Source organism: Condylura cristata, unplaced genomic scaffold (assembly GCF_000260355.1).
Source record: "Condylura cristata isolate star-nosed mole 26May11 unplaced genomic scaffold, ConCri1.0 scaffold00012, whole genome shotgun sequence".
Classification (NCBI taxonomy): Eukaryota; Metazoa; Chordata; class Mammalia; order Eulipotyphla; family Talpidae; genus Condylura; species Condylura cristata.
The window spans coordinates 10,680,191-10,702,139 of NW_004567113.1; the positions used below are offsets into that span (position 1 = coordinate 10,680,191).

Genomic DNA, 21,949 nt, shown 5'->3' on the forward strand with positions numbered 1-21,949 from the left:
AGTCCTCACTTTTACTAAGACATTTTCAAAATAAATTGGTCTGTAAAAATTTTGCAATGTGAACTGTGCATATTTCCTTAATATATAAACTAACTCAACAGCAAGCCTTAAGATACTAAGAAGGCCTTATATCTTTTGTTTCTGATGCCTAAAAATACCACATCTTATTTTTTTAGCACATTATTTTTGGCATCGAGAAATTTATATGGTCAATTTTATGTCTTGCTACTTTATTGGAGGTTGTATTATAATTACATATTGATGAATTAAATCTCTACTAATAAAGCAGAAGTTAACTACTGAGATGGTTGTCTTTTGGGAGATCTAACACATTTCATCTAGAAGACACTTTTACATAAACAATGGCCAATGTATTTATGAAAAGAAAGGGTCCATCATTATTTATTAGTGATATGCAGATCAAAACCATAATCACATACCACCTCACACTTGTGAGAATGACCCATATTTTAAAAAAATGTGATGGGGTGGATATGGAGAAATAGGAATCTTTTTACACTATTGGGAATGTAGACTGCTCCAGACCCTCTGACAATCTAAAACACTAAAAATGGATCTGCCATACAAGCCAGCAATTCTGCTCTTAGGTATCTACCCAACGAACACAAAAACACCAAGACAAAAGGAAACCTGAATTCCTATGCTTATTGCAGCACTATTTACAATAGCCAAGATACAAAATCAACCTAAATGCCACAAACAAATGGATGGATCAAGGAGGTGTGTTGATAGCATAAATATACACTAGAGTACTATTCAGTGATCAAAACAAAAACAAAAACCACTCAGTCGATATGAATGCAGCTGAAAGGGATTATGCTAAATGAAGTAAGTCAGAAGGAGAGATAGTAAATACAAGATGGTTTCACTTACATATGGAATATAGAGCCTAACACAAGGTCAGACAAAGGCAACACTGAAAGCTGATCATAGGTCTGAGACATCCAGGAATGCAGGGGAAGGGTTGAGTTAGAGGAGAGAGGGATGAAAACAGGAGGAAGAATACATTAGTTGCGGCTAATGGAGTAGGAGGTGAAGGAGTGGGAACAAAGGGAAGAAGGGAGTTTAATTGGGGATTCCTGGGTTTTTGGTGGTAGGTGTGCTGAGATAATATAATTTTAGAGGTGTAAGTCTGTATTTCCAAGACATGTACTGTGGTGTAAAGTAGCATTATCTCAGTGAATGTAATTTTAAAAATACCAGCTGTTTTATATTATACAAGTGAATTACTATTTAATGTATAGCTTTTGAAGATCAGCAGAATAAACACACATATGCTATCAGTCAGGTCAAAATTATAGAACATTATCAATACTAATTGAATTCTTCCTACCAAGGTCATCTTCTACCTACAGAAGTTACCACTGTTCTAAATACATAGTTTTCCAATCTCTTTAACTTTCCCTATATTTTTGCCACATGTATATCTACCCCTAAGTAATATATGGTTTGGTTTTATACATTTTACACAGTATTGATTACAACTTCCTTTTTAATAAAATAAACATACTTTTAAGATTTAGTCATTTGATGCATTATAGATGGTTTATTTTTATTGCTGCACAGTCTTTCGGTATATAAAAACTTTACCACCAATACCTTGCCTCTATAGATTTCAGGGTTTATTCAGTTTCTGCTTTTCATTTTGTAAACAGTGGTTCCAGGGATATATGTTTTGAGTAGCATATGGACATTTTTTTATTTTAATGATTTATGCTTGGGCTCATAGGAGTGCACATTTTAAACTTTGCTACATAACATCAAATTGGTTTCTGGAGTAGAAGTTTATAAATGCAGCTGTCTGATCCACCTCCTTATCAACTTTTGCTAATGTCAATTTTATATGGTTGTTACCAGTCTCTTAAAAAAAAGAGATTCCTGGAGGTTTAATTTATTTTTCTTTCTTTAAAGATTTGTTTATTTATTTATTTTTGCATATAGAACTGGGGTACAGGCCAGAGGTGCAGTGGCAGTGAGAGGATTCACCAGAGACAGAATAGGCAGATTGACAATGTACACTGCTGTGAGGAGCAGCGGGAGACAGAGGTCTTTTGTGCTGTGTGGGTCACCTCCCTGACTAGGGATTGAACTTGTGAACTCATGCTGAAGCAGCTGTGGCCGGCTTTATAGTGCTGCACTTTAACCCATTTTGCCACCTGGGAAAACTCCCTAATTTACATTTCATTGACTACAAAAGAGACTAAGCATCTTCTACATTTATTGGCCATGTATTTCCTTTCTGAGTATAGTGTAATATTTTTTCATTTAAACTCTTTCTTCAGCTTTTTAAAATTTCTATCCTTAATTTTATTTCTACATTTATTTTTGATTGTGCTTATAGTGGTTTACAACACTGTGTGTGATTGAGATGTAGCAGTTCCCCCATCTTCAGGTGTATGTTGCCACACCATTTTCCTTAGGGGCTGGCCAAGTCTACATTTCTACCAACTGTGTACAGGGTTTCCTATTTCTCCACACCCTCATTAACACTTGTTGGTGTGCATGTGTGTGTGTGTATCTATGTACACAAATTTATAGTTAAAAAAATGATGACTCCAGGCCCTCCCTGGTGGCGCAGCGGGTTAAAGCACAGCACTAAGAAACTTAAGCCACTTCTGCATGAGTTCGATTCCCGCCTGCCCCGGAGGAGACCACATGGCGTGGCAGACCTCTCCTGACCCGCCCACTGCTCCCCTCAGCAGTGTACTTCGTCCATCTGCCTGTTCTGCTCCCCGCTCTGTCTTTGGTGAATCCTCTCACCCTCCGCATCTCTGGCCTGTACCCCGGTTCTGTATGAATAAATAAATAAATCTTTAAAAAAAAAAAAAAATGATGACTCCAGAGGGAAATGCACCGGACTATGGTGATGGCACATGGTGATTTGGTGATGGGAAACCCAAGGGGATTGCAACTGAGATAAAAAAAAAATGCACAAAAATATGTAAAAATAAAATTTTTAATAAAAAAAAAAATGCACAAAAATATGTAAAAATAAAATATTATAAATTTTTTTTAAATGATGACTCATTGTAGTTTTGATTTGCATTTTCCAGATGAAGAGCATTTTCCATGATACTGTTGGCTACCTGTATGTCTTCTTTGGAGTAGTGTTGATTTAGCTTTTCTGTACAGTTTTCGGTTATTTTGTTTTTGTTTTTTTTGTTTTGTTTTGTTTTTTTAGTTTTAGGTCATCTGTCAGATATATGATATGCAAATATTTTCTTTAATTTGGTAAGGTGTCTTTTCATTTTAATGGTGGTTTCTTTCATTGTGCAGACGCTTTTTAGTTTGATGTAGTCCCATTTATTTATTTTTGCTTTTCTTTCCCTTTGCTTCAGAGTCTAGTACCCAATGACATCCCTGAAGATAACATTGAGAGTTTTGCCCATATTGTCTTCTACATATTTTGTATGGTGTCTAGCCTTACATCCTAGTCTTCCATCCATTTTGAATTGATCTTTGTGTATGGTATCAGATTGTGATATCGAGTTTCATTCTTTTGAATGTGGAGTCCAGTTTCCCCATACCACTTACTGAAGAAACTTCCTCTCATCACTGTATACTCTTCACTCCTTGTTGTATTTAGGATCCACGTAAGTGTGGGTTTATTTCTGGGCTCATTATTGGCTTCTGTTTTTCTTTCAATTCATACTTTTTTTTTAACTATAAATTTGTAGAGGTTTGAAATCTGGGAATGTGATATTGTTAAGGGGAAGTATGTCCTAAAGGAACTCTACAGAGTCTTGTGGACGCCACCCCTTACTCAAGCTTTCTGGACTCTACCTCCTACTCCAGTGATTAGAAACTACAACTCCCAGCAGTACCAGGGAGAGAACTGCGAGGACCTAAGGGCAGAGCTAAGCAGGCATTCTGGGACTTTGGGGCTTAAATATGGCGCCATTTGCTATGGCTCTCTCTCTCCCTTTGGCTCTCTCTCTCTCGCTTGGGCAAAGGCTCTTGGGACCGAGTGACTCAGGACTTTCAGTTAGTTTGTTACCAGCGCTCCAAGTCAGCCTAGCTGGTAAGATATTCCAGTTTGAATCCTTCTTTTTCCCTGGATTGTTTTCTTTTCTCCTTCCTTGGTTCTGGATACCATGTACTCTGTCTGTATTCTCTTCTATAACCTCTGCATGAATCATGGGGGAGTGCCACTGACTTTCTACCTTGTTGTCTGTCATTATAATGTCTGCTATTGACACATAATCTGGGTCCAATGTCCCTCACCCTTGCAGTATCAGGCACACTGATTCCATCCTAGAGGCTCACATCTCATGGGCCCACCTGCCCATTTAGTTATTGTTACCCTGAAACTCTGTTCTCTGTTGCCTCTGTACAAAAACTCTCACAGGTTTAGGTTTCTTTTCCTCTCTGTTATTATACACTCGAAATGCCAGGTCTACTGGCTGGGATGGACTCATCTCAGTAACGCCATCTACCTTTGCTAATTTCCTCCTGATGTCTGGGGCACTATGTGTAATGAATGCCATAGTGATCAGACGAGCATTTTCTGGGGCATCTGGACTTATATCTCTGTGTCTGGCATACGTTTGGATAATTCATTCAAGGAACTCTGATCCTCATTAGCCCTATGTTCAAGCTGCAGAATTTTATTAAAATTCTTTTGTTTGGGAATCCCCTGCCGCAGTCCTACCAATGAACATTTTTTTATAGAGCTCTAACATATCCATATCACCTTCATTGGGGTCCCAGTTGGGATCTACCATCGGGATAGCCACATCTGGTTCTGGGAATTCTACATCCTGTTGGTGGAGGTGATCAGCTTCCTCCCTGGCTGTCTTAAAGACCATCCTTTGCTCATCAGAAGTCAGTAGTGTCTTTAGCATTGACTGGATATCTGCCCAATTAGGATGGTGAGAGAGAAAGGTAAAGGCAAACAAGTTCGCAATCCTCTTAGGATCCTGCCTACAAGAAGGAACAGAGTTCCTCCAATTTAGAGGTTTGCTGTACTAAGGATTGTGTGACCAAAAGTACCCAGCAGGCTGTCCTTGTGCATTTAAACCACCCACTGCCATACGTCTAAGAGGGAACTGCCTGCTTCAAGGCGATTCTTACTTCCAAAAAGAGTGCCCCATCTAGTATGGGAAGGGGAAGGCATGTTAGTTCCTTCTCCAGAGGGCAGTGGAGGCTGTGAAGCATTAGGAGTTTCCACAGGAGACTTAGGAGGGTCTATAGGAGCTTTAGAAATTTACACAGGAGGGGCTTTGATATGCAGGAAACAATGCTTTCCTGAAGGGTTTAAGGTGTCAAGCAAATAATAATCCTCTTTTTCTAACTCCACCATCCTGCAGTCCTCAGGAAAAAGCTTATCACCCCTTCTCCGTGCCATAATATGATCCTGGGCATATCTAATTTATGGAAGGCATCGTGTATCTGGGCTTGCATAACTTGATAAATAGAGTCAAGGGCAATCTGATTCTCATTTTTCATACTGTTTACAACTGAATTAAGGGCTTGCATTTACTGCTGAATGTTTTTAGTAAGAGCCTGAATTTGTTGCAAGTCTGCAGTGGAAGAAGCAGAGCTCCCTCCACTTCCTCTTACAGAGCCATAAATGTAAAAAGTGATATGATAACAGTATCAAGAAGACCCCAGAAGCACAGACTGAAAAACAAGAATGGCTTGAAAATCACCCATAGAGGAGAACAAAAGCAGCAGCATTTGCCATAAACCAGGTTTCACCAGATTATTGATATTTATAAAACTGGTGGTGATATTCAGTGGGAAAATGTACTGAGATTTAAAGCCAGAATAAAACTGAAAGAACCTAAGCTAGGTCAAAGTCATGGTGGTAAACATCAGCAAGCACTGAACACAAAGAGAAAAAAAGTTCTCATGACCCGAAATAAGGAAGCGTGTGGCCTGCAGACCTAATACACTTACGGTTACGGTGACCAATGCGAGGTACTTGAGCTGGTCAACCAAGGCGAGATTGGCATGCCCCACATTGGGCGCCAAAACTATTACAGGGCACCCCAGTGTGAACTGGGCAGCCTGTCTGTGGGTGGGGCCTCACCTGTAAGCTCACAATTCAGTTGTACTGCAGACACACACAAAAGTGTCAATAATGGGGTTTTTTTTTTACAAAAGGGGAAAAGAAAAGGAAACAACCCAGGGAAAGAGAGGGGTACAAAGTAAATGGAATATCTTACCAGCTTGCTGACTTGGAGCTCTGGTAACAAACTAACTGAAAGCCTGAGTCACTGGGTCAGGAGAGAACAGACAGAGTGGGGAGAACTGAAAGTACACTGCTGAGGACAGCTGAGGGCAAGGCAGGAGAGGTCTGCCACACCATGTGGGTCACCTTCTTGGCAGGGTCTCGAACTTGCACAAAAGCAGCTGTGGCTAGCTTCCCAGTGCTGCATTTTAACCTGTTGCACCACCAGGAAGGGCCAGAAAATGTCCATTTTAAAAGTGTTAATTCTTTCAGTTCATGGGCAGGGAGTATTTTTCCATTTTTTTGTCTTTATTATTTTTTGCATTATCTTACAGTTTTCATTGTAAAGATCTTTTACCTCTTTTGTTAAGTTTATTCCTATTAATACTTTTCAATGTAATAGTAAATGGGCTTTTCCCCTTGATTTATTTTTATTCTAGTTCATTGTTTTCATTACAGGACTGAATTAATTTTTAATTGATTTTATAATCTGCCTGCCACCTTATTGTTAATTTATTATTGTGATTTTTTTAATGGAATGTTTAGAGTTTTCTGTATATGTTAATTACCTGTAAATAGCAGTCATTTTAATTTTCCAATTTGAGTTCCTCATGTTTCTCTTACCTAATTTTTCTAATACTATGTAAAAAAGTAGTGGAAGTTAGCATCTTTGTTTTGTGCCTGATCTTAGAAAAAAATTAGTTTGTCCTAATTAAGTATGATGTTAACTGTGGGTGTGACACAGGTGACCTTATTGTGTTTACCTATCTTCCTTCTATTCCATTTTTGAGTTTTTTTCTTTATCACAGTAAATATTAAACTATACCAAATGGTTTCTTTGTATATTGATATGATCATATGATTTTTCTTTCTTTTATTGATGTAAGTGAATGAAAGTGATTTACACATGTTGAACCCTCCTTGCTTCCACTTAATTATTATGCATAATGATTTAATGTGTTGTTGAATTAAATAATTTCCCTTAAAAAGAAGATTGCTGAGAGATCTTTATGCAGTCATTTTAGGATCGTCTCATATGCATTATCTACCTAAGAAGAATAAGCCATTCTTCATTAAAAAAAAAAAAAAAGTATAGAATTGGTTTGCTAATTTCCATAAAAAGATCCCTCCTATTATTTAAATGGAACTTGTTGAATCTATAACTAAATTTGTGGAAAATTGCTATTTTAATTAAGACAGATTTTTAGCTTTCTCCTGAATACACAACCTTAGCATATATTAATTAGATCATTAATATTGTAACTTACCTATGTTATTGATGTCAATGTGTCCAGTCTCTTTTAATCTTTCAAATTGACAAAATGATAATTTTATTGCACAGAGGTAGACTTTGTTTAGATTTAAACTTATTCTTTTCTTTTTGGGAGGATGGGGGTATACTTACTGTTGCTCCTTAAAATTTGGTCTTATTCTATAATTATTTTTTTCTCCTGAAGTTTATTCTTTACAGGAGATTTTAGTGAGCATTTTTGATGATAAACCATTTTTTCATTCAAATTCCATTGCTTGAGAGTTAATTTATTTGTATATAAAATTATTGATAGTTATTTTCTTACATCATTTCAAGGATATTTTCCTTTGCAATTTTAGTGGTGAATAATTTTAGGCACAAATATCTTAGTCATCTTTAACAGTGGTCTCTTCCTTTTCTCTGCTTTTTGCTTTTATTTTTTCATAATATTTACTTTTTTGCTCTTTCTCTACTATGTAATAAAGCTTGGACTTCTTTTTATATCCCTTATTTGCAATTCTCTGAGATTGCTGAGTTTCAACTGATTTCCAATTATTGGAATTTCTCAGCTTATTTTTCTTTTAATATTTTCTCTCCCCAATGCCTTATACTATGTCCATAAGTGTCTAATTTAGATTGGACAGACATAAAATAGAAATTTACTTATTCAATAAATATTTTTTTTAATAAAAAGGGACTTTAATACAGTAAATATACAATACGGAACACTTGTTTATTATGAAAAATTACATCGATCATGCAGTGACTGTAGGTAGTTTTATACTGCTGAGAATTAACCCTGTGCGCCACCAGATTAAGTCGGTCACATGTGTAATACATATTACTAGAAAACACAGATGATGCAATTTCCTATTTAGTATAAAAAGGAAGAAAAAAGTCTTATTAGTAAGTCTTATTAGGAATCTAGTAATTCAATCTTTTAAAAGATTGAACAAATCTTATTTCAAATGTGTCTGTCATTTTTAGAAAACATGATAAAAATATTTTATGTTGCCTATTTTTCTCATCTAAATAACATGGTACATAGAAGTTTATCACAATGTGAGAAATTACTTTCTATGTTAATTGAATACATTTTCATCTTTAAAACCCAAAGAAAATTTTGTGATAGCCTATTTTGCTAAGCAATGCTGGCTCCCCCAGGAATATATTACCTATAACCAAATTTAGAATATCCAAAAGATTATTGCTGGACAATTCTGATTTTACTTATTTTGTGGCTTATTTCAACTCCAGTTGTGTTGATGACTGCTCAGGATTCTGAGACGTGAAAGTTAGAGCTCGTATCTGCACCTCTTTTTGCCCTTAACTATTCAACTCTCAGATATTGACCAGTGGAACAAGGTGATTGAACAACTAGGAACGCCATGTCCAGAATTCATGAAGAAATTGCAACCTACTGTAAGAAACTATGTGGAGAATCGGCCCAAGTATGCAGGACTCACTTTCCCCAAGCTCTTCCCAGATTCCCTCTTCCCAGCGGACTCTGAGCACAATAAACTCAAAGGTAGGACCATCAAGGACGACCAAGACTACTACCTGGGCCCGGGACTAACAAGGAAGGGATGTTGAGCCCACTTTTTAATTTGAACCACCCCAGTTTATGGAGAGGTATTCCTTAAATTATTTTTCTTAAAAAGGTGGAAGTACCAGGGATTTCTAGAATTACTTGGATATTCAGAAGGAAAGAGTAATAAAATGTGTGGGTTATGTAATTCTTATGGCTTATCTAGGACTTTAAAATTATTTTGAAGTGGCATTCTAAAAGACCAACATACTATACATTTAAATTATTGTTTCAATTTAGTAAATGCAGACTTAACTTGAAAATTTAATTATAGCTAATATAGGTATAAGTGAGACAGGGAAACTAAAAGGAGGTTCTATTTCCCAGGATTTTATTGCATCCTCCAACCTTTGCTTCCTTTTGTTACAGTTGTTTGTTCTACCAACTGCTTCTACCGGTCTCTGAATGGCAACAGAGTAAATCATTAGTAATGTATAGTTTTTAAGATCAGAGCTACCTAAATGAAGATGAAAAAACACCTAAAACCTTAAGTAGAGATAGTAAAGAATTTGTATTCGATAATTGATGATTGACATGTGGGGTAGAAGTAATCCTTTGGCATGAAGACATTTGTAGTATAACAGTACTGGTATCACAAAGCCCTGATTAAATTAACATTTAATGATGATGATGACAGAACCTGTAGAAAATGTACTAAATAATTACCATGCTTCTAATATAATTTTTTTGAATTATTTCTTTGCTACTTAATTTGATTTGAGCCTCTAGGGATAGAGTGCATTTGCAAATGAGTACTACTTTGCACATGTATAATTATTTAACTATATTTTAATATATAATTGGCAGATTATGATTATATAAATAATCAAAAGGAAGAATTTATTCTACTATAATTGAAGAATAGAAAAAGACATCTGCTTCAAATGAAATAAAGATAAGAAACTGAAACGTTTTCCTTCCCCTATTTGTTCCCTGCAAACGGTATAATCTTTGTTAATGAGATGTTTTGATATTGGTATAGTTCATGTTCCTATTGCTGAAGGGCTCACATGGAAGTATTTGAGTCATTGGTGGGCTTATGGGAGTTTTTGTGAAAGGGGGATCTGTGAATTTGGGTATAAAAGTTAAAAATCAAGAGATAGTTGGACAAATGAAATCTAAACACAGACTCACTGAACTACTAGAGGTCATTGACAACAAGAATTAATTTTTAAATATTAAAAACAATGTGTTATATAAAAAATGTGTTATTTTTGTTCTTGCTATGACTTTCAAGGTGTCGTTTTGTAAGTAGAAAAAAAATTTCTAGAATCAAGACCCCAGCAAAATTATTGATAGAAATAAAATGTCTCTAATTCAATTAATTCTTTGGTAAATAAACAAATAAATGTAATGTAAATAATACAGAGAAAATATATTTATTAAAATGTCATAAGAATGGTATGGGACAGGCAAAAAATAGATTTCTGTGTACTAACTTTAGCATCATCAACATTATGCTAAAAAATAAATAAGTATAGAAAACAATATACCAGTAAAGAGACTGATAGCCTTTAGCTGGCAAGAAGCTTTTTTCCTGGTTATGTATTCTATAAACTTAAAACAGTTCTAGAGATTAAATTGTACATTAGCAATGTTATTAAATAAATAAACTTACTGATTATGTAATTTTATAGCAACTACACCCCATGGTCATAAAATTTACCATAAAAACATGATCATGGGCCCTCCCTGGTGGCGCAGTGGGTTAAAGCACAGCACTGAGAATCTGAAGCCACTTCCGCATGAGTTCAATTCCCGCCTGCCCCGGAGGAGACCACATGGCGAGACAGAACTCTCCTGACCCGCCCGCTGCTTCCCTCAGCAGTGTACTTCGTCGATCTGCCTGTTCTGCTCCCCACTCTGTCTCTGGTGAAGCCTCTCACCACCCCTGAGCCTCTGGCCTGTACCCCAGTTCTGTATGAATAAATAAATAAATCTTTAAAAAAAAAAAAAAACATGATCATGTAAAATTTTCCATTTTGTAGTGTAGTTTCAGAAAGGTTCAGTCTCTACCTAGGCACTTTCATCAAATCTGATTCCTTTCAAAAAGCAATTCCCCATGATTACAGAAATAGTTTAATAAAATTCAGTAGCTAAATAATACTCTTGTTTGAAATATTTATTTTTAACTGAGGTAGTATTGAGGGAGGTACCTCCATCAGGTGTTAGCACTGCAGTGTCTGCACCACCAACTCACCCATGTTCCACCCCTTAGGCCATTGTACCCTCATTTCTCTGTTTTTTCTCTCCTCACCATAGTGTTTCAGTTCTGTAGTCAGCTATCAAGAGTTAGTTTTTCAGCTTATCTCTATCTATTATTTTAGCCACATTTTTACACATTTTGAATAATATTATTCTTATCACATCCACTCCTCTGATTTTTTTCTTATTTATCTAAGGAATTCAGACTACATGACTTCTAAAGTTATTTGTCTTGCTCAAATTCTGCTGATTCAGGGCCCTCTCTGGTGGTGCAACGGGTTAAGGCCATAAAGCCATAAAGCTATCTGTAGCCACTGCAGCACTAGTTTGATCCCCAGCCAGGGAGGTGACCCACATGGCATGGCAGACCTTCCTGACCAGCCTGCTGCTCCCCTCAGCAGTGTACTTTGTCAATCTGCCCGTTCTGCTCCCTGCTCTGTCTCTGATGAACCCTCCACACACCCACACCTCTGGCCTGCACAACAATTCTGTATTCATAAATAAATAAATCTTTTAAAAAAATTCTACTGATTTAGCATATGAATGAAAACAGAAAAATAGGTGTGGATCAACTTCAAACAGTCATTCATGTACTTGTTGAGTATTGTATATTTGTATTTCCTTTGCTCTCTAGTCTGTTTATATTTTGTTTATTCTTATCTTACTCAAGATTACGTTGAGTACATACTCAGACTTGTGTACTCAGTGTATTTTAATCTTAAAGAGATCCAAACAAACACATAGGCATAGAGGCATAGAGAAAAGGTGCACTATTCATTTCTTTTTCTAGCATGTCAAGAATTTTACTTTACGTCTGAAAGAAAGGTGTTGCTTGATCTTTGTTTACTTAGTTTCCTATCCATCAAGCAAGTGTGATTGTCAAAAATAAAAATTTTACTAATTGTTTTTCTCCATCATTTCAGCCAGCCAAGCCAGAGACTTGTTGTCAAAGATGCTAGTGATTGACCCAGCAAAAAGGATATCAGTGGATGACGCCTTACAGCATCCTTACATCAATGTCTGGTATGACCCTGCCGAAGTGGAGGCGGTAAGGACATCACAGGCTTACTCTCCTTTCCTTCCAAAATAGACACAGTGCTGAGTATTGAAAAATGAAAGCAAACTGAATCTGTTACAGGGCACTCCAATTTGAATTGGGTTGCCTGTCTGTGGGTCTTCAGTTGCGCGCTTACAATTCAACCTTATTATGGACACACTCAAAAAGGTTAAATAATGGATTTATTTATAAGGAGAAAGGTAAAGGAATAACCCAGGGAAAAAGGGAGAGAAATACAAATTAACTAGAATGTCCTACCAGTTCTGCTGACTTGGACTCCACCGGCACGCTGAAAACCGATTGAGAGCCAAAACGATGAGCTGCCGAACCACCAGGCCAAGAGACCCCCAGAGCCCACATGTCCGGTTTTATCCCAACCTGGCTGCTCAGCTCCGCCCTCACGTCCCAGCGTGCTTCTCCTTGGTACTGATGGGATTAATATTTCCAGTATCTGGAGTGGGGCGGAGTCCATGAAACCTGTACCTGTTACAAACCCAACGCTCATACAAAGGGCCTTCATCACAAATTACCATAACAAAATTACTACTTTCCCTGTAAAAGTTAAGTGTTCTTCTTTTCCAGGATTTTCTGTAAGAATGGCAATTTAGCCCAACAAGCCTTTCTGCCCATGAAACACTTCCATTTATTTTGCAAAGTTATTTACATCCCCAGAGTGCATTCTATATGTTTAACTCTCAGCTTCTCCTGGTGCAAGCTAAGTAACAGAAATAACAGTTAAAGGATAATTTGTTTTCCTCTGTTTCCTTGATATTATACCTGCAACTAGTGAAGTATGATACTCAGATCACTTTGATTATTGAGCTTTTACCAAGTCATTGGTGACTTTGAAAACTTGTGTGAATTAGATGAGAAAAACTGAGTTTTCTAATAAGGACATTATTTCTGGTTGACTCTAAATTGACTATAAAAGTAAGATGTATCTCTGTATTTTAAATCTAGACATACTTTAATACTCTCAGAAGCATAACCAAGTCTTTTATCTTTGGCTTTTATTTTCGGGGCGGGGGGGTGGGAGGGGCAGAACTGCATAGGGATTTGGTTGCCCTGCATTTTCTGTAGGCTCTATGCTGGGAATGTCCTTTTGTCTTTCTTGTAAATAATACTACCAGCAATTCTACTCAGTTCCCCATTCCTAGAATAGCTGTGCTAAATTGTCTCATTTTCTTACAGATACTACCATCCCATTGAATTGTTTGAATTGACACTTAATTCTCTATTTGAAATTCTCTTTTGTTGTCTTGTCCCTTTCCCTGTGCCCCAAGGTGTTCTTGCTCAAGTGCATCTTTGTGTTTTTCCAGCTGCTTTTCTTCTGCTTCTTTGTGTGCTTGTCCATGTCAGAGCTGCTAGATTCAAGCTAATATGCTTTCTATCCCTTCCTTCCTCCTAGAAGAGGTCTCACAGTTGCAAGTGAGGACTATTCAGAATTTAATGTTATAGACATGATATTCAACAAGCTACTTTTCATAATGTAACTCAATGCTTAAGAGCATTCAAAAAACTTTGGCGAAAATACACCAGAGATAAATGAGACCCTGGTGTGGAAAAGGAGGTGTAAAACCTCTGTGTTAACATTTTCTTACAATTATCTTTTTCAAGCTCTTTTAAAATGATGCTGAAATTTCAGTTGTGCTTTGCATTAATTTTCAAATACCAATTGCCTGATTGGTTCAATCTTCCCCTTCAATGGAGTAGTCTCAATTTTATTCTTACATAATAAAATTCTTAAAATTAAATATTTCCCAGTTTAATTATAATCTCTTAAAGTTAGTAGGTGTTCTTGCCACTATTAGAACCTCTTCTAGCCTTCACCTTTAGGAGACACTTTTTTCTTTTTAATACTTATTTATTTGTGCATACAGAACTGGGGTACAGGCCAGAGGCTCAGGGGCGGTGAGAGGCTTCACTAGAGACAGAGTAGGGAGCAGAACAGACAGATCAATGAAGTACACTGCTGAGGGGAGCAGTGGGCGGGTCAGGAGAGGTCTGCCACGCCATGTGGTCACTTCCAGGGCAGGCAGGAATCAAACTCATGCGGAAGTGGCTTTAGCTTCTTAGTGCTGTGCTTTAACCCACTGCACCACCAGGGAGGGCCACAGAAGACACTTTCATAGATGTTTTGGGGGAAGAATGAAATGATGAAGTAGCTAAGAAAAACCATGAGATATATGTATATGAAAATTAAGTGTGAGAATTATTTTCTCTGAAGATTTTTTAGAAAATACTTTAGGTTATACTGAGAAAAGTTGTAAATGAGCATAATTTAATTATATATGTTGCTGCCTGGTTGCTTTGATACTATAAATCATGTGAGATATTTATTTTTCCTTACATCTAATTTAGTGCATGTAATCTGTCTTTAATGGATTGTAGCCTAGAGTTTAATTGAAGTCATAAAGTCTGCATTTGTAATTCACTTGTAATTATGTTGCCCTTAAAACAGTTGTTTAGAATCTCTAACAACTTACTAATGCATATTATGGATAATTTTTAAAATTTATTTTAAATTTCTATAAAAATTTTCTTTGAAAGGTAAAAACTGAAAACTTAGGATACTGAAATAGCTAGACTTTTTCACAACTTCAATACTGTAATGCTGGGGCATGAATGGAAACAGCACAAGATATGTACATTCTAGGAGAATAATCTGATAGAACTTGGAAGTTTGGGAGAGTGGGGTCAGTTACTACACAGAAGGACAAGTAGGTGTCTGACATGAATTGATTATGCAAGGGTGAACGTATTTTGCAACTAGAATGTTGCCACAAGTAGGCTGGAATCCTGTTCCTTACTCTACAAAATGTAGTATAGTATAGGGCCCTGGTGGTGCAATGGGTTGAATCGCAGCACTATGAAGCTATCCACAGTCACTGCAGCGTAAGTTTGGTCCCCGGCCAGGGAGGGAACCCACATGGTGCAGCAGAACTCTCCTGGCTCACCCGCTGTTCCTATCAGCAGTCTTCCTGTTCTGCTCCCCACTCTGTCTCTGGTGAACCCTCTCCTCCGTTCCCCTGTTCCCCCACCTCTGGCTGGTAGCCCGGTTCTTCTATGCATAAATAAATAAATCTCTAAAAAAGTAAAATGCAATGCAGAGGTCATATATAGGATGATATGGACCCTAAAGGCACTAGAAACAGTAATCAGCTATGTTTCCTGCAATATCCTTGGAATTAGTGCTTCTGTTATTGCATGTGAATATATATTTAAAATAAAAATGATCTTTATTTTTTTCAGACATATAGTCAAAGCTGTAATGTTTTCTACAAGGACTGATAAGATTACTTGAAAGTATAACTCCAGCATGTCTTTATAGTCAAAGTAAATGAAAGCATGAAATAATCAGAATGTCCATGATTATAAGTCATCTAAGTGAGGCAAGCTGAAGCATCGCTTAAGTAAATCACTCACATGATATTAATAAGGAAAGAAAACTCAAAGATGAGAGAAAGAAAGATAAGTTTCATTGGTGGAGAGTAGCCACAAGTAGAGAGAAATAAAACAGTAACTGTTAGAAGACTATGCTCTCTTTGGGAAAGTCCAAAGGAGAGTGGAGGAATGTTATGTGTACTAACCTATTAATAACACTACAAGCTATATTAGCAGGTTTCCAGTAGTTATGTGGACTAAGAAATCTGGGAATGTTTTGCTTAGGAATATAAGGAAACATGTCACTCTTAGAGACCAACGGAAAGGTCTGACTATCCAACCAGCTTGAGTAGAGCATGATTCAAGTTGATAGGCCAGTTCTGAGTTTATTTATTATTTCTTACTTCAATATTAACTTGGGAGATTGGGGCAGGACTGGGCAGGAATTTAACCTACTATAAAAATACTGAATAAAACCACCTAGCCTTCAGATTCCCAGTGAGAGTATAATCTGAGAAAGAGAGAAACACTTACATGTATTAGTGCCTGTAGTTCAATTCAAATAAATAATGAGAAACCATAAAGCTATACTAGTTAGAAATTTAAATATTTACTAGTTGTTTATGACATGAGGTAATTATAGGCTCTTAAAGTTTTGCTGATATCTTATTTTCTATTTCATTACCTTAGTGATTGTTATTTTTCCCTGCACTGAATGGATTTATAGGAACAAGTTGACCTGACTCTATTAAGCTATTTTATCACAAGGTCATTGGGGATTTTATACACTTTGAGCAATTATTGTCTGACATTATTTTAACCATGTTCTTGGCTGCCATTGTAGCTTATTGGTCATTACCAAAGAGAACATGAGATATTCAGCCATGCAGGAAATGCATGTTATTTTCAATCTTCTAGTGGTGTGATATGAAGATTTTAATGTCTAGTATGTCTGGAGGTCTGTTCAAGGTAAATCTTTAAGGAGAGCTTAGAGATCATATGGCATGGTTTGTGCTGCTGTTCAGTAATGATTAATGTTCAGCATATTAGTGCTACAGCTTTGAGCAGTTATATGGACAAAGTACCAAAAGTCATGATGAGGAAAGCAGAATAGGCCAGGCATGGAATCAGAAAGGACTGTACATAGAATCAAAAGCTTGTGGTCAGAATAGTATAGGCTGCTGAGCTTGGTCTGAAAATTTCAGATTGAGAGCTGATATGGATAGATGGTTCAAACAGGGCAGGTGGTTAAACCATTTCAGTAGAGGTACGTGCCTTAGTCTCAGAGGTCTGAGTAGATGTCACACTAAAGGACATTTAAATAATGGTAAAGTGGGGAGGTTTTCTGATTGGCAGTGCAAAAGTCAAGAGCAAATATTCTTGGACCAACCCAGAACTTAGCAATGGTTGGAAGCTACCACTAACCCTAGAGTGAGGAGATGATTTACTCATGGAAACTAGTTATGAAGGCACAGGAGACACAGCTGCTTCTGAAGAGAGAAATGGAGAGAAATGACCAAGGCTTCTCCCCTCCAGTTTCCTAGTAGAGATCAACCCTAAATCACTAATAGGTGAACCTGGAAAAAAATCATTAGGCATCAGCTCCCTGAGATACAGAGAAGATAAGGAAGGACAAGGACTGATTCTTGCCTAGTCATTCATTTCCATCTCTCAGTATCCCCAACTAAATAAAAGTGAAGTAAGCCAGTAGTTAGAAACATATACTATGTGAGGAGAAATCTTTGGATGTTGGAAGAGGTGCTCTGGGACCTTGTTTTAGGTAAAAGTAAATATTGCTTTTAATATCTTTGTCACCTTTTGCCAAGAATCACTACCTGTTAGTCTTGGCTAAGACTGTTTCTGACTTTTTCTTGAAAGTGTGTAGCTCCTTTCTTTTGTATGTTGGTGTTGGGTTTCAGGTGCTTGTTGTATGGTAAATGAGCCAACGTGGATGAGCCAATGTTGGGTAATATGAGCTTGGAAGTATGAGGGCTGAAGCCACCTGTTTTCCTTTAGGTTGCTTTCATTCTACTTTTCTGCTGCCAGATAGCTACATTTGAAAGCTCTCTTTTGTGTGCTTTCTTACACCTTTTTATGTTTCTTACTCCTTAGTCTTCCCTTCCTCTTACCCTTTTCTCTTTATTCTACTCCTACTATGTTTTTCACATAAACTTACATTATTTTTAACAAATTAATATTATGCATTTTATTCTGTTAACATTTATTGAATCCAATCTGTGCATCTTAATACTGACCTAAGTGCTAGTGATTCAGCAGTGAATTTAAAAACAAAAATAAGTGCCTTGCTTTCATTTATTTTGATAAGTTTTTACTCATTTAAAGGTGCATGGGAATTATTTTTTTATGTTTGGAAATCTTATAGCATCATTTGTGGACATAAATTCCTTCAAGTACAGGCTAGCTATCTATCATATTTGTCTATTTAATTTGTAGTCAGTGTGTGAATTTCTGGTTATAAGAGGAATATATAATAACTTGTTTCTCTCAGTGTTAATGAATTATAACTAGCTTACTATAATTACACTTTAATCTTAAGCACATGTACCTCAATTGCTTTGAATATATTTAATAAATTATAATCAGTTGGTTTTAGTTATCATTAAAAAAAAAACCTGTTTGGCTTTGAATATAAATTAATGCCCTGACCAGGCTTTAGTAACTGAAATGCATGTATGTATAATAATTATTGTATAATCAGAGGATCATTAATTGGTAAACTACATAATAGAGAGACCTAATTTATAGTTTAACTATTTACCTATAAATATATTGTTTATCTAGGGCCTTGAAATAAATTTTAGTCAAGGGTTATAGTAGGGAATTATGCCCTAATTCTAATTCTCTTGAACTTGTTTTCATAGTGAAAGCTAATATTTGATTATTGTATCATTTGTAAAGTCACTCTATCAACCATCTTTATCAATGAAGTATAGCTTATATTATCTCTATTAATTCATTAACTATATCTTAGCCATTCTCTTGAGTCTGTATATGTTTCTAAAACATGGTAAGGAATGGGCTTATAGGTATATTTAATTATAAATGTATGTAATATATTTAGCTAGACTCAGAATATATATAAATTTAGATATAAGGAAATAGATAAACTGCAGTGAAGATAAATCTAATGTTCAAATAATTCAGTAGTGCTGGTCTACTTTGGAATCTAAAACACTGAATAAAATGTGCATATGCTTGCTTTAAGTACTTTATAATATCTTCATTAAATTAGTGAGTCTGAGTTTAACCCTATTGTAGTAAGCATGAAGTATCTAGAGGAAGTGATTGAACCATGTTGTAAATGAGAACCATTTTCTGTATAGACCGTATTTCTCCCTTTGAAAGGAAAGAGAGTAAAGTCATTAAAGTTGACCTTTCCCTTTGGTGAATGATACAGAAGATTAGGCCATATCCTCAGAATGCATTATGAATAAGTAATCAATCTGAAAATTAGAAGCTACTGCTTTTGTTTACTGATTTTCCTCATGGGATACACATAGATGTTCAGAACAGTTAATAGATGTCACTTTTTGTATGTTTTTGTTTTTTAGTGTGGTTGAAAAGAACATTGATTTTCATCTGAAGTCTGTTATATAAAATTTAATAGCAACTCTCAAATTTTAAAAGAGAACTTTCAAATAGTTAAGAATAACCAGCAAGTTTGAGCTATTTTAGAATTTTTTGTAGTATCTGAAAATTCTTATTGGGGATGAAAATCCTATTTGCAACATAATAGGAAATCTACCATTCTTAATATTTTATGAAATAAAAATTTCCATTACTTATCATTAAAAGAAAGAAGGGGCCCTTCCTAGTAGTACAACTGGTTAGGAGTCAGCACTGCAAGCTAGCCACAGCTGCTTCATTGCCAGTCGATCCCTGGCCTTGGAGGTGAATCACGTGTTGCCTGTCTTGCCCGCTGCTCCCCTCAGCAGTGTACCTCATCAATCTGCCCGTTCTGCTCCCCACTCTGTCTCTGGTGAGGCCTCTCACTGCCCCTGCACCTCTGGCCCATACCCCAGTTCCATATGCATAAAAAAATAAATCTTTTTTTTTTGAAGATTTATTTATTTATTCATACAGAACTGGGGTACAGACCAGAGATGTGGAGGATGAGAGGATTCACCAGAGACAGAGTGGGGAGGAGAACAGGCAGATCGAGGAAGTATACTGCTGAGGGGAGCAGCAGGCAGGTCAGGAGAGGTCTGCCTTGTCATGTGAATCACCTTCCTGGCAGGCAAGAACCGAACTCAAACGGAAGTGGCTTAAGCTTCTTTGTGCTGTGCTTTAAACCACTGTGCCACCAGGGAGGGCCAATAAATAAATCTTTTTTAAAAAAAAGAAAGAAGACTGTAGGGGAATGTCTCTGCACATTATCTGATATTTTTCTAATGAGATCATCACTGTTTTGCTTCTTGATACTATGTGTGTAAAAAAAAAAAAACTTTCAGTAAATTAAAAAAAAAATCCCGTCTTATTTTTTCTTAGATACTTTGGGTCATTTTTTTTTTTTTAAAGATTTATTTATTTGTGCATACAGAACTGGGGTACAGGCCAGAGGCTCAGGGGCGGTGAGAGGCCTCACCGGAGACAGAGTGGGGAGCAGAACAGGCAGATCCACGAAGTACACTGCTGAGGGGAGCAGCGGGCGGGCCAGGAGAGGTCTGCCACACCATGTGGTCACCTCCGGGGCAGGCGGGAATCGAACTCATGCGGAAGCGGCTTTTAGATTCTCAGTGCTGTGCTTTAACCCGCTGCGCCACCAGGGAGGGCCTACTTTGGGTCATTTTTTAAAACTTTGGATGTACCTTTAGAAAACTTACATTATTTACTTTTATATTTGCAACAAGATATATCATTGTATTTGATAAAATTGAGTTGCCTCATCAAAGTCTTAATTGGAGCTTTTATAAAGGAAATTATTCTCAAAATAATTTCAGCTCATTTCTATCATTTTGATACCATTAATCAGAACTATATGTAAATTATCTTAAATATCTTCATAAGTAGGACAAACTACCCGAATTCATAGCAAAAAAGAAAAATTGTTAGTATTTTCACTTCCACAGTATGTAGTATTTGTGATGAGGTGTTATATTTGTCAGTCAATTTGAATATTTCTTGAGGGCAATCACTTGTCTGGTCTATCATCTATGTGTAGGTCATAGGTGATATTTTATTATCAGGAGTTAGAAAGGCAAAGAAGTTACTGAGTGATGTTGTAATGTAAAATATCATTACTCTTTTCTCCATTCTAAAATTGCCACCATTTAAATTCTGCTTTTTAGACTAAACCTGCCTATGAATTCTTTTAAATATGATTTGTTCTACTCACATGGAGTTAATAAACTGGCTGAATCCCTCTCTCAGCTGTTCTCTCCATCTGTCCTGACACAAGGACTATCTCTTTGAGTCTTATGATTTCTTATTATTGCAGTATGCATCATGCTGTGCAAAATAACTTGTATGACACCCTGGCAGGCCTAATTTGAGAAATAGTTTAGTGCCATCTATCTGTCATGGAAGACCCTTGTAGTGTGGAGTTGAACTTTAAGTAGGATTGCTATACTCAGAAAGTCTATAAATTTAGAAATAAGTAGGAAGAAACATGAGCTACAATGGAAATGGATTTGATGTAGTCTAATTATGTGCTTAATTATAGAAAGAGCAATTTATATTTTGTGATTCTCATTTACTTGGGAATGTTAAATCAATGTCACTAATTCCTAATATCTGCCATTTGTGGAATTCTAAATTTCCATCTGTTCATGCTGATATATTCTTTCAGAGGCACAATGTGAGCAATTTACTAATTGGCTTCAGAGAAAATATAACATCCATTACAGTTCATATGCCCAGTGCCTCAGCTGTTAAGATATCTTTTGAATCATGTTGGGATTGTTTTGATGCCATGGACTCCATTGGTGGGAGCCTGTCAAAATGTTTGTTGTGGGTGGATTTAGCCACCTGCTCTCAGTGGCCCTTCTTCTAACATGACTTACAAAAGAACATGTATTTCACTCAAATACTCATTTATCTGTCTCTAATTTTAGCAAATTGCTCTACTGAAGAAAAATATTCTTGATTTCAAATTTGTGAGCTATGTGGAATCCACTGCTTATATAAGATTCTTGAATCTCAAAGCTAAAATAGTTGAGTTGAATATATTTTCTTTTTAAGAGATACTGTTTTGCTGACTAGTAGCATCTTGATGCTCAGGTTCTTTTTTAAGTTATTTAAATAGTG

General features: G+C 36.4%; 1 protein-coding gene across 7 annotated transcripts in view; it reads left to right on the plus strand.

Annotated features, from left to right (window-relative positions):
- MAPK10 (mitogen-activated protein kinase 10) overlaps positions 1–21,949 on the plus strand; it is a 273,244-nt gene that overhangs the window by 217,610 nt on the left and 33,685 nt on the right. For 6 of the 7 annotated variants that reach the window (XM_004681143.2, XM_012724142.1, XM_004681144.2 and 3 more), the window contains 2 exons: positions 8,794–8,976; positions 12,165–12,289. In XM_004681143.2, the coding sequence (XP_004681200.1) occupies positions 8,794–8,976; positions 12,165–12,289 (308 nt within the window). The remainder of the gene's footprint in view (positions 1–8,793; positions 8,977–12,164; positions 12,290–21,949) is intronic. The other variant, XM_012724144.1, reaches the window with a different exon arrangement.